Source organism: Poecilia formosa, unplaced genomic scaffold, assembly GCF_000485575.1.
Source record: "Poecilia formosa unplaced genomic scaffold, Poecilia_formosa-5.1.2 Scaffold405, whole genome shotgun sequence".
In the NCBI taxonomy this organism is placed as follows: Eukaryota; Metazoa; Chordata; class Actinopteri; order Cyprinodontiformes; family Poeciliidae; genus Poecilia; species Poecilia formosa.
In genome coordinates this window covers 234,036-246,756 of record NW_006800344.1, presented here as the reverse complement: position 1 = coordinate 246,756, position 12,721 = coordinate 234,036, and the positions used below count along the sequence as shown (strand labels likewise).

The window sequence follows — 12,721 nt, the reverse complement described above, 5'->3', positions numbered from 1 at the left end:
AAAACCCAGTGGCATAAACTGGTTATTTAACAAAGATAATTATAGTTGTAATTACTCTCTTTTGTTGCGTAAAGCAACTTTCAACTGCCATCTTGCCATGTTGTGCTAAACAAATACATTTGACTCGACTTTTCTGCTGAATTTACCAGATTTTTCAAAACTATAATTATGGTCTACCCTAAAGGAAAACGTAACCATGAAAGAAAACAAGCACATGCGCACATGCGTGGACCTGATAACATGCTTGTGTTGAAGGTAATGATGCACGAGACTTACTGTCTGCTCTCTGATTGACCGAAAGGCAGTCTGTTATATGTTACCTGAGGATAAAGGTCAGACTTAACTGTGCAGTAACCTTTCACACACAGAGACGCAAACACACCCTCACCTTATGATAAAACCTGCTATAGCTGACGTGTTATGGGCAACCGATATACGAAGGTTCATGCGTTGCGTCACAGCAATGTAAAAACAACTGTCAATGTTAACGAAATACATTCATTGCAATGAATTAAAAAAGAAAAAAAGAAAAAACATTGTCTCCTTCGAGCCGGAGTCGAACCAGCGACCTAAGGATTTCAGCTGAAGCCTCTACAGTCCTCCGCTCTACCAACTGAGCTATCGAAGGGACCCGGTAGCAGAGGGTACTGCTCGAAACAATTAATAGTGGCGACTTTTGTGAGTCCTTTTCATAGTATATTGATTTATGTATTATTCCTGATATATAGGCAAAATCACCAGTGAGTTACATTGAACCAGATGTTAACTTATTTTTTAAATTGGTCTATTTCATGGAATAAAACAGTGCGTCCGATACAACTAAATATTATAACAGACCTGCCCGCATTTTGCCCACAAGTTTAACTTAAAATCCTTCTGTGATAAAAGCAGAGCGGAAACAGACGGTACTTTGGACAAAGATAGACAAAATAACATAGACTGTGAAAAAATATTGTAACTTTCCAGGCAATGAAGTATCATTGTGTATGCAAAAGTTACATCAAATTAAGTTTATCCAAGTAAGTATATTGAACAAGTGTTTAATATACATTTTATGGTTGGTAGTGTTAACGTTAAACTGGCGTCAGGGGGACATCTGCCAAAGATAAACATCATAAAATGAGCTGAGAAGAAAAGCAGTAATGATTAGCCCGTGGTCTTCTCTGGATGTAGCATGTCTGGCTTTTTGTCTGGCTTCTGCACAAGTAGATTACTCGCTAGGGTTCAGTGAGCTGAAGGTACAGGGTGACAAGGCTGCGCAAAAGAGGAGGGAAGCATCGCCTTTTACAGTCTGGAAATAAAGCTGGCCAGTCGGACCCATGTCTGACATTCTTACTGGGGCATTACACGAGGAGACCACTGCAACACATATATGCCTGGTCAAGGACAATGCCGCAGGAACAACAGAGATCATATTGCAAATATCTCATGTTAAAACTTACCGTCTAACTGTAGCAACTGAACCAATGTAAAAATCATTTATTTGAAGTGTTTTACTTGTGTATCCTCAAAAAGCTGGCTGTTTTCTGTAAAACAGCAACTTAATTAATAGTATGTAGGGTCATTTGAACCGACCTTCTTAAGATTCCAGACCTTGAGCTCAGACTGTCGGTCTAGATGCCTAAGATTTCTTAAAGCTCTTTGGAGACAAGCAGAAGACTGTTGTGTCGTGAACTTTCAGTCCATGTGGAGTCATTCTCAAGCTTAGAAATCAACGTGCAGTTATGTAGATGTACTGTAATAGAAAGCAATGGGTACAAATCTTCATAATTCCATTCAGTTTCGCAAAAAGCTGATCAACTCTCCTAGCGTAGGTACACTCCACACCATGACAGAGCCGTCACCGTGCTTTACAGGTGGTTGTATTGAAAGAAAACAAATCACTTTTTAAAATTTTCTCCTCACCTTGTCTTGTCGCTTTGTTAAGAGTTTGAACCAAAACATTCAAATGTGGATCCATTTCTCCCTTCCTCAGATCATCCAGTGATGATGAATTGACAAAGACAACATTTAGAAGCAGCTTGGGTCAAAAATGAGATTGAAATATCCAAAAACAAAAAACCCAAGTTAAACAGTGGTTATGCTTATTCAGTTCTTTTTATGAGTTTTTTTTAGCGACTTAATCCAAATCTCTGTAAAGTTTTACGCACAAGTCAAATCAAACATTAGAGTACTTTAATCCCTAAGCTTCAGTTTGATGAACAAATTGAACAAATTTTGAACAAATTGAAGTCAAATTCCCTAAATAATTGTGGCTGTTAGTCATATTCCACTCTTTACAGTTTTTCTTCTTAATATGGGTAAATGTTGGGAGTTTTGGAGAGCAAGAGGAAGTTGCTTGTAATGTGCAGAGCTTTCTTCCAGCCAGGGGAATACAGCCCAGATCAGCCAAGATTAGACATCCTTCCTGAGACAGTTTTCATTGTGATCTCTTGGAATTTGAAGGGGAAAAAACAAACAAACAACAAAACAGGAGGTCTGCTATGCGACAAATGATCTGGGAAAGACTAAATGCACCATGTAAATCTAGAAACACTCCGAGATCAAGCCTGTTTCCTTTTGAAGCATCGTTGTGACGAGAGCAGCAGAATCCCAGGAATGTCACGCTTTAGGGGAAAAGAAGAAAAACAAAACTATGAATGTTCACCAGATCGTCTCTTGACGAATCCGAGGCTGTTTAACAAAACAGCTAATTGTCACAGTGCGAACAGACTAAAACTAAACGTGTGCAGATTGCATTAATTATCTTGACAAAATCTCTCTGGACTCAGTCAAGTGATGTCACTTTGAAATCCATAAATGGGCCAGAAGGCATGTGTGCAGCCGCATGATTAATGGGTCAAGGGTTGTGCTGCTCCCCAGGTCCAGGGCTGTTGTCTGTCTGAGGAGACAGACAAGGTGTGGTTAATAAATGCCAGGTAGTCCTAATGATACGTTTCAGGAATGTGGAGGCAATCTTCATGTCTCAGTTAATGTTTTATGCCAGCAGCAGCTTTAAAGCTTCTCCTTACAGCATGTTGGTCATAGATGAAATCTCGCTTTGCGCTGGAACGTTCTGTTCCATCTAATGCCACTGATTAGTTAAAATGAGAAAAAAAAAATGCCTCGTAAAAGTCATAAATACCCCCTTGAACTCCTTCACATTCTGTCACATTACAGGCACAAACCTATATGTGTTATATTTGGAAATCGTCTCGTATACATGTTCAGGTTGACGTGTTAATATTTCGCATGTCGGCCAGAGAACCTCGTTTTTTTGGTAGAAAACTTGGGGTTCCCATAAAATTGATGATTTTTTATTTTTTATTTTTTCAAATAATTCTCCAGGTCTGGAAAGAAGATTGAGAATTTGAAGTATTTGATTTTCCAGATTTTTTTTTCCCCTTTTTTTAAAATTTTTTTTTTTTTTTTTTTTTACTGATTTATATTTAAATGTCATACTGCTCCTTTTTGAGATTTTGCCCTTCAATATTTTGGTTTTTAATTTATTGAATAAATGTCCTTTCATCTTCATGTTCAGATTCAATGTTGAATTGTCTACGTTTCTTGTAAAAATGCCAAAACAAAACAAAAACACAAGACAATAAAACTACAATGTTTTATAATTTATGTGTACATAATTTTCTTTACAGAAACTACATTTATTTTAGGATTTGTCAGACACTACCTGATAAGTGCAAAGGTTATGAAATAGATAATAGACTGTATCAGTGTAGATGCCAAAACAAGTACCGTAGTGAAATGGCCCTATATCACTCTTTGGGAAAAAAAAAAAAAGACAGTTTCAGCGTACATACATTTTAGATTTTTTTTAAAGTATAATCAAAAATCTTTGTGTCATCAATATGTAATTTCTCTGCTATTAATGCACAACTACCCAGTAAATCAAATTAAAGTATTTTTAGTGAGTCAGAAAACGTTTAAGACTTATTGTTAGGTTTGGTTAGAGGTGCTATAGCTCTTATAGTCTTTATTATACGATAGATAGTAGGAGTGGTCTGAGGTGGGCGGAGCTAATGCCCTTAAGTGCCCAATGTCAATGAAACTTTCCACCGAGAATCCTCAATCCTGGAATGACGTGATAGGAACCGCGGGGCTCTAAAACAATATTAGGATTAACAATGATTACGTATCCCCACACATAGATGTGATCTCAGCTCTGCAAATATTTCGAAACTATTTCTTTAAATCAGGAAGAGGTATGTAATTGATGCGTGGTTTTCCTAAATCCAGCCTTTAAATGCTCAGCAGCGGATTATTTCACAGTTTGTGGAAGTTGCCTCTCCTGCAGGATGAGACTGGGGACTCTATTAGTTGTTATTTTGACGTGCGCATCTTTCTCTCTGTCAGCCGGTGAGTCACAGATGTTTAACTTAAGTTTGAATAAACTTTTTACCCAGGATAAAAATGTCTCTACTGTTTTCCACCCACTTTCTCTTGCCAGGACAATCTAAAGCGAAGAGCCCAGCTCCACACAGCCGCTGCTCTGACCGAGCCTGCAACCCCCGCATCGGTAACCTGGCCGTGGGCAGAGTGCTCCACACGCAGTCCGTCTGCGGCTCCAATTCTTCGGAGCGCTTCTGCTTCTTTAAACAGACCAGCGGGCCCCGCGGCAAGCAGTCCTGCTCCGCGGCTAAATGCGCCCGCTGCAACGCCGCCAAGCCCGCACAGGCGCACCCTGCCTCGGCTATGAGCGACTCCTCTTTCCGCTACCCGGACACCTGGTGGCAGTCTGCTGAGGGGCTGGAGGAGGAGGCGCTCCGGCTGGACCTGGAGACCAAGTTTCTCTTTACTCATCTGATCCTGGTGTTCCGCTCCCCCCGCCCCGCTGCCATGCTGCTGGAGCGCTCCCAGGACTTTGGACGCACATGGAGAACCCTCAGATATTTTGCCCAGGACTGTGAGAAGATGTTCGGCCTGGCTGAGGGTTTGCCTCCCGAGGGAGACGGAGCAACATGCACGTCTAAATACTCAGGAGCTTTCCCCTGCACCAGAGGAGAGGTGAGGGTCCCTTCAGTATGCAACAGCGGGCCAAAGTACAACACAATAAAACACAACCAGAATGCTGAAATTCTGCAGCTGATTTAGGTTATAGTCCTGAAACACAAAACAGGCGAGGAGGAAAAAATGCCTAAAGTTAAAAACTCATTGCTAGATGTTTTCTGTTGGAAGTTTGTGAACCTAAACATTTCTATCAGAATATGAAGAGAAATGTGTGCATAGAGACAGGCATAGTGTAAAGTTTGAATGCAAAAGATTCAATTCTTTGATATTTAGCCTACCTTTCTCACATTTAGCACCAAAATTTACATGTATATATGGCAAATTATTACTTTAAGAAAAAATGATTTCCATTTCAAATGCCATGAAAGTGAGCTAACTGGTAACAAATGCATGCCACACTTTGCACTTTTTAATTAAATCTACATTACTCGCTGCTGTTTCTTCATCTATCACAGAAAATCCTAATAAAGCATGTCCAAATGTGAAAAAAAACTTGGGGTGATAAAAACTCTTTTGCAAGAAACTGTCCATCCATATTAGCTTAGGGAATTTAGGAAGTTAAAGATACTGAGGTTAATGAGAGGAAAGGGAGATCTTAAAGAGAAAGAAAATAAAATCATATCACAGGGATGTGAGTGTCCACTTGAAAACCTCCTGTTATCCTGAACCAGTAACAGCAGTCGCCATCTGCTGCTCTCCATTTATTTCCAGAATGTCCTTCCAGACGGGTTCCTCTTTCTAAAGCCTCCCGCTGCTCCGACATGCACATCTATGAAGTCAGGGTCCAGCTTTTTATTTTATTATTAAGGAGAATAGAGACCTGCAGAACCTTTCCAGGGCTCTGAGCCACAAAAATGTCTGATTCACAAGCAGGACACAGATGGCTACAGAGGGAAGAAATGACCTCTTTTTTGTTTTTCTCAGAAGAACTATTGAGCTCATAGGTTTTTAGTTCATAATCAGCTTGCTTTGTAATCTTTGCTCTGCAGCTTTTTGACAGACAAGTTTGAAGTCACTGAACCTTTTTGTGTATAGCACGCAACAAACCCATTATGTTTTCATTTTTTCTAATCACCAGATTTACATGCTGTTTAATGGAGCTTCTGTTAAATTTTTAATCACTGTAAGAGACACAATCTCTGTTTTTGTCACACTTATTTTAAAGTTTTCTTTAGATCGTTTTTACAAGTCTGGTTTTCGTCTTGCCCTGTCCTTTGCTCTTCAGGTAATCTACCGAGCCTTGTCCCCTTGGCGCTCGGTGGATCCCTACGGACTAGCTGCCCAGAACCAGCTCACTGTCACCAACCTCAGAGTTCGTCTCCTGCAGAGACAGCAGTGCCCGTGCCAGACCAAACATCCTGGAGCTGCCTCTCTCCCGACGGACCACTACGCTATCTATGATTTTGTTGTCAAAGGCAGCTGCCTTTGTAACGGACACGCTGACCACTGCGTGCCAGCCGGAGGCTATCAACCCGGCCCGGAAAAGGCCAGCAGTGTGGTGAGTTTCCATGTAGTGAAGACGGACTCCGACTCTCGCGCCGCTTTACGTGCTGCCTGAGCTGAGAGATGAAGTGAAGACTTGACGTCGAGCCGTTGTTCTACCTGCCATTACAGGGTCTTGACGATGTGGAAATCTCCATTATAGTATTGAGCCTAAGACTTTAACGACCTTTAATCTTAGGTGTTTCATTCTCTGCAGCCTGCTGGTTTATTGGCAAGGAACTTAAAGGAGTTTAGATGTGCTACGCTGCCTTTTTACTCTGTAAACAAAGCTGGTGTGCAAATGTTGCAATGCTACTGCAGGAGGGCGGCGGCTCTAAACTCTAATGCAAGGATTACTGAAGCAGGCGCACATACAGTCCCGCTTCCAAAAGCCTTAAAACCATTTCCTGTCTTTTGTCCGATTGGCAGGTCCACGGCAAATGCGTCTGCAGACACAACACGGCCGGCGACCACTGCGAGCGCTGCGCCCCTCTCTACAATGACCTGCCGTGGCAGGCGGCCAACGGCATCATGGGTACACCACACGAATGCCAGAGTGAGTGATGGAGCTAGAAAGTCAAAAGCAGATCGGGAACCTCTGCATGTCGAATTGGGCGTCGTAAATCACGTGGGAGCCTTCAGCCACTGATTGCGTCACGAAAGCGTTCGTACAACATGAACTTGTTCATGGTTTGTTGCATCAAAAGCCGTAAGCGTAGATGTGTTATATTAACACGAAATGCTAAGAGAGTGCTGTGTATTTGTGAAGTGAAGCGAAAATGATACGTGGATTTTAAAATATTTCAAAAATAGAAAGTCTTTAAGGCGTGGTTTGCAATTTTATTCAGCTCTAATTGATCAATATTTGTGTTTTTCAATCCAACCAGAATTAGTCTTTTGGAATATTTTTCTACTGGCTTTCCACATTTACAGACTAGAATTATTGGTTTCTTCTCGGTAAATTTGTCCCTTTAAGGTTCTCCAACAGATTATCAATTAGATTTATGTCTGGACTTTAACTAGACCGTTCTAGTACATGTCTTTATTGAAACTACTTCAGGTTTTCATATTTAGGGACATTTTGCTGATCAAAGGATAACCTTTGACCCAATTTCAAATCATTTGAAGCCTCTATCACAGGGGTGTCAAACTCATTTTTGTTTAGGACCCCAGACGCTCTTAAAGGGCCGGTTGTTCCAGAATGTAGTGATAAAACCTGTTTACAAACTTCACAATGATGAATAGCTTTGTGTTTCTCAAGCACATAAAATGATAATAAAATGCACTGAGGTTGCATTTTACTGAGGCAAAAAGTGAAAAAAGTTTCTGATGTAAGTTGACCGCCATGTTTTTATTGAACTGTGCGTTTCTGATCGAACGCAGAATGCAAGTGCAACGGCCATGCCAGGAGCTGCCACTTCGACCGGGGACTGTGGCTAGCGACGGGACGGCGGAGAGGAGGCGTGTGCGACCACTGTCTCCACAACACCGAGGGCCGTCACTGTCAAAACTGCAGGAGGGGCTTCTACAGAGACCCCAGCCGTCCCAAAACCGCGCCAGACTCCTGCAAACGTAAGAGAATGTGACGTGAACCTGTCCAGACCGGACAGGTCTTCCTTTGGCCTCGCACCATAAATGGACGGCAGCAGAAAAGCCTAATTAAGAGGCTGATTTCCCTGCTGGCCTCCAGATTAAAGCACGCCGATCTCTCCGATAAGAGCATGTGCATCCGTCGCTGCTTTATCAGTAATGTGACAGGATGACCCCTTCCTTATCTTAAGCTGTGATATCCGTCGTCCCTCCTGAGCCAACCGCGTCACCGCTTGGGAATGTGACTGCAACGTCCGACAGCAGAGGAATTTCTCATGGTCCTTCTGAGCACATTTTTCCCATTCTTACTTCGCCGCCCCCTCCAAAGGAATGCTGCTGCATCTGTTTAGGAACAAACATGCCATTTTTGGAAAGGACATTTGTCACAAATTTGGGAGATTGGAAAACAAGTGGAACAAGCGGACTGTGATTCTCGTGAAGCTGGTTTTCGTTGAAACCATGTTGATCATTCTTCCAGGTTGCTGCTGAAGCAGTCAGTGACTCACCTGCAGTAGACAAAAGTCAGAATGATCCCAGTTTGGAGAATTGAGGAGGAATCAGTTTAATCGCTTCTCGGTGCAGCATCCACCGTATCAAAACGCTGAAACTCCAATCTTTTCTAAGTGGATTTTCATTGTTTTCCCCACATTACTAGTTTATAAAAAATTTCCCCCACTACACAGTAACTGTGTAGTGGGGAAATCATGCTAATTGCCGGTCATTCTTGCACGAATGCTGCGCTGGAAAAACCACCTTTTCAAAAACTAAACATTTTACTATGTTAAAAATGTTACAAACTAAAAAAATATCGATCTGTTTCAGAGTTAAATAAAAGAAGAAAAAAAAACGTTGTAGAGGATCCAACTAAAGTTATATGTCTGATCCGAAGCTTTAAATGATGTAATTGATTCTAAAAGCTATTTTGTATTTTCTCAGGTTGTCTTTGCTATTAAAGCTCCACATTGTAACCCTGTATTCAAATTTATTGATATTTATTGGTGCTTTCACTGAACAAATAGTGGTGAAAATAGTAAAACTGTCAATCCCGACGATGTGGACAGTTTTGTTGGGTTTTGCACATCATTATTTGGAATTTAGCGATAGATCAAACAATCTCATCATAAGAAATTTATCACGATAAGGGAGAAACGATATGACAAATGCCCCTACCATGACGTAATTCTCATTGTACTCTGTGCCAGAGTTGCAAACATTTCAGACATATTAACCTGCACTTGTCTTGTTCTTTGCCTGTCTGCTTCACAGCCTGCTCCTGCCACCCTGTTGGCTCGGTGCCCTCAGCCGGTGGCACCATCTGTGGCCCCAGCACCGGGGAATGCACTTGTAAGCCTGGTGTGGGAGGCCCCCACTGTGACAAGTGCATAATGGGATACTGGGGGCTTCACGAGTATGGCTGCCGTCCATGTGACTGCACGGGAGACTGCGACCCCTACACCGGTGACTGCGTCTCTGGGTGAGAGCCTAAACGTATTAATCAGTATAAATAAATTAAGCTAGGGCAATACATTACTGTGAAGGGAGATATATATATATATATATATATATTCTGTATTAACTCTGAATAGTGTTGCGTCTAATTGGCTTTTACTTCTGCTGTGCAGCGGAGATGCTGAGGTCCTCTATGCAGCTGCTGGAAACCCAGGAAACACCAGCAACGATAGAGAGACAGCGCTATCAAGAGCAAAGGAGCTTTTCTCTGCACTGCACCACTCTGGTGAGGAACCAGTCACCTGTTTCCATCCAGAAATCAGTTGAAGAAAGTCCCCTTCAATATTGATCATGGTGTGATATTTTGTGCTGCAGAGAAATGTGAATGTGTCGAAGGTACCCTGGGCAGCCCTAAATGGTTCTGCGCAGCTAAGTTTGACTATGGTAAGCAGAAATCTGTAATTATTCAGAACTGTGTAAGACAGCCATTACACAAAGGGCAGGCAACCGTATAATCCAGATGTAATTAAAAACCTGGAGAAAAAGATGAGGCGTTACATGTTGGCAGTGTTGATATTATTAAACTAAATGTACATAGATTAAAAAAAACAGAAGCATAAACTTTGGATGCCTGACCTGTTTTATTCATATGTTTTTCAATGAAATGCTCTGGTGTAAAAAAAAAAAAAAAAAGAGTCTTTGTAGCCATACCTCGCTGAAAATAAATTAGAATATTATTCAAAACCCCGTTTATTTTAGGAACCTTATCATCAACTGAAACACATTAAGTAGATTAATTTTTAAGAGTGACATTTAAACCTAGAATACAGATCAGATCGATAAGAAAGCTTTTCTTTTTTTTTAAAGTATGTTTAATGCCTATTTTATTTTCAAAAAGTACTTTTAATCTGACAAATGAGGCTCATTGGGCCGAATATTCAGATTTATTGAATATGACTGTATTTAGAGGACTAAATATTGTTTGAAACTAGAAAAAAAAAGTTGTTTTTCAGGCACAAAAGAACTGAAACAGGACAATGTGGGATTAATTATTTGCTGCTTATTGAAACTCAGGGAAGTTTGAAGTGAACTCTCACCCACAGTACCGGTACAGTGACATCATTTCACTCTGATGTGTTGTTTGTGAGCATAAAGTTAATCAGACAGGAAAATGAGTTGTTTCATTCTGGTTTTTACTTTTAAGTGTCCTAAAATATCTGATGGCATCCCAAAACGACTTAACCCAAAAGAAACAATCCAGATGTTGTTTACCATAGAAGTCTGTATAAATGAAATTAGTCTCAACTAAAAATAATTGCCTGTATAAAGAAAAAAAACTCCCACCGATAAATACTGATATGTTTCACAGGCAGATATCAGCAGGACTTTAATAAAGTTCCTAACAGATTTTTTTTAAATCTACTGTTTGTGCTGCAGTTCTGGTGGTGAAGGTGATGTCTGCTCATGATAAAGGCTCTCATGCCGAGGTGGAGGCAAAGATTAAAAAGGTTCTGCAGCAGAACCCGCAGATGAAGATCCAGCACGGAAACGTCACACTTTATCCCGAGTCTTGGACTGTCCGAGGCTGTACGTGTCCAATCCTCAATCCAGGTTGGCGCCGGCGTTTACGTCCATTCAGCAGCGTCACGAATGCCATAATAACTCAGAACTTTTTAATGTTTTAATGACCCAGTTTTTAGTCATGGCCCACACTTTTTCAACAGGAATAAAGTCAAAGCATTGGGAAGGCCATCCTGTAAGATTAACTTCAGTCTTCCGAAACCAGTTTTGTTGTGTATTTGGAGACATTGGGGCAGCCGATTGTGTCTAAATCCAAACCATCCGACCCAAGCTGGACCCAAAATATCAGCTTCATATGAAAGAAAAAATGTTATAATGTTTAAGAAAACACCAAGAAGAAGGAAAGCTCAAGCTGCAGCAGTAGTTGCTTAACACTTGTTTCTTTAAATGATGGCTTTCCCCTGCTGGTGCTCGTTTGTATCGTTTACGTATCTGGATAATTGATCGTTTCTGACATTCTTGTCCTCCTCCCTAGGAGACGAATACATCGTGGCTGGCCATAAGAACTGGAAAACTGGCCGGCTCATGGTGAACACCAGGAGTTTTGTTAAACCATGGAAGTCGAGCCTGGGACGCAAACTCCTTCACATTATCAGAAAAGACTGTGGGCGCAGGTAAAACGCTGCCCAGGTCAACAAACGGATGCTTTGTTGATCCGTCTGAATGTTGGACCAAAATCTGGTCCAACAATCTTCAGAGAGACTCTGCTTTGTTTGGATGCTGAAGTGAGTGACTCTTATCTCCTCTACTGAGGAGCTTATAGGACAGAAAAAGTATAAAAGACTTATGATCTTTTTTTCTTTTTTTTTTCCAGATTGTTTTTAAACTACACACAGAGTTATATTGTGTCTCCTTGCCAAAAACTGCAAAAAGTTTTTATTGTCCTGTTCCAGTTATTTTATCGATAAGTACTTGAACATTTTCCAAGTCAGTTTTTACAATTATTTTTTATCTCAGATATTAATAAATTATGACAAGTTGACATTAACGTGTGTGTGTGTGACTCCTTGGTAGAAAAACCTCTCTGCTCTGTAATATCGCCAAAAAAGACATCATTCTTTTTTGCCTAACTCATCTTTTGGCTAAGATGGTTGTGACTTTTTTTGCCATTACATTAGGAAGGTGACGATATGCTAATTTAGCCTTTCATCCAGTTCAGTTGAACACAGATTCTTCAGCCAACCAATTACTTATTATCAGGATGTTCTCTCTCTCTCTCCCTCTCTCCCTCTTTCCCTCTCTCTCTCTTATGAAACATCCTCTTCCGTCTGAGAGCCCAGTTTGATCATAAGCCCATATTTGTGTTTGTAGACGACTGCTCAACATGTGTCTTTTTCTGGCTGTGCTTCAGAAACAGAGTAAAAAGGAGATTTTTGGACATTTTCCTAGGCCCAGTTAAGAACAGGTGTGATGTTCTTTCTCCTAGGAGAGAAACAAACAGCCCACAGAGATGCAAAGAATTCCTCAGAAATGAACTCATCAGTCATTAACCCAAAGACGTCCACAAAAAACAACAAAAAATAGGGTAAATGTTCTTTTAAAGTAAAAATTATTCCAAGTATGTCCTTTTTTATGTTCCATAATCTGTTTTCTTTCCTTCATATGCTTTGTCATC

General features: G+C 40.8%; 1 protein-coding gene and 1 non-coding gene across 2 annotated transcripts; one reads left to right on the top strand and one right to left on the bottom strand.

The window, feature by feature from the left end:
* Positions 1-541: 541 nt before the first annotated feature.
* On the bottom strand, positions 542-628 carry trnay-gua (transfer RNA tyrosine (anticodon GUA)). The gene is given in 2 exon segments: positions 542-577; positions 592-628. It is a non-coding gene; the product is annotated as a tRNA-Tyr (tRNA).
* Positions 629-4,038: 3,410 nt separating this feature from the next.
* Positions 4,039-12,094, top strand: LOC103154898 (netrin-4-like). The gene is made up of 10 exons (XM_007576355.2): positions 4,039-4,353; positions 4,445-5,001; positions 6,230-6,502; positions 6,916-7,042; positions 7,870-8,058; positions 9,343-9,550; positions 9,699-9,811; positions 9,901-9,969; positions 10,963-11,136; positions 11,582-12,094. Exons 1-10 carry the CDS (start codon positions 4,293-4,295, stop codon positions 11,722-11,724), a joined length of 1,914 nt encoding a protein of 637 aa, XP_007576417.1. The 5' UTR covers positions 4,039-4,292; the 3' UTR covers positions 11,725-12,094.
* Positions 12,095-12,721: the final 627 nt, after the last annotated feature.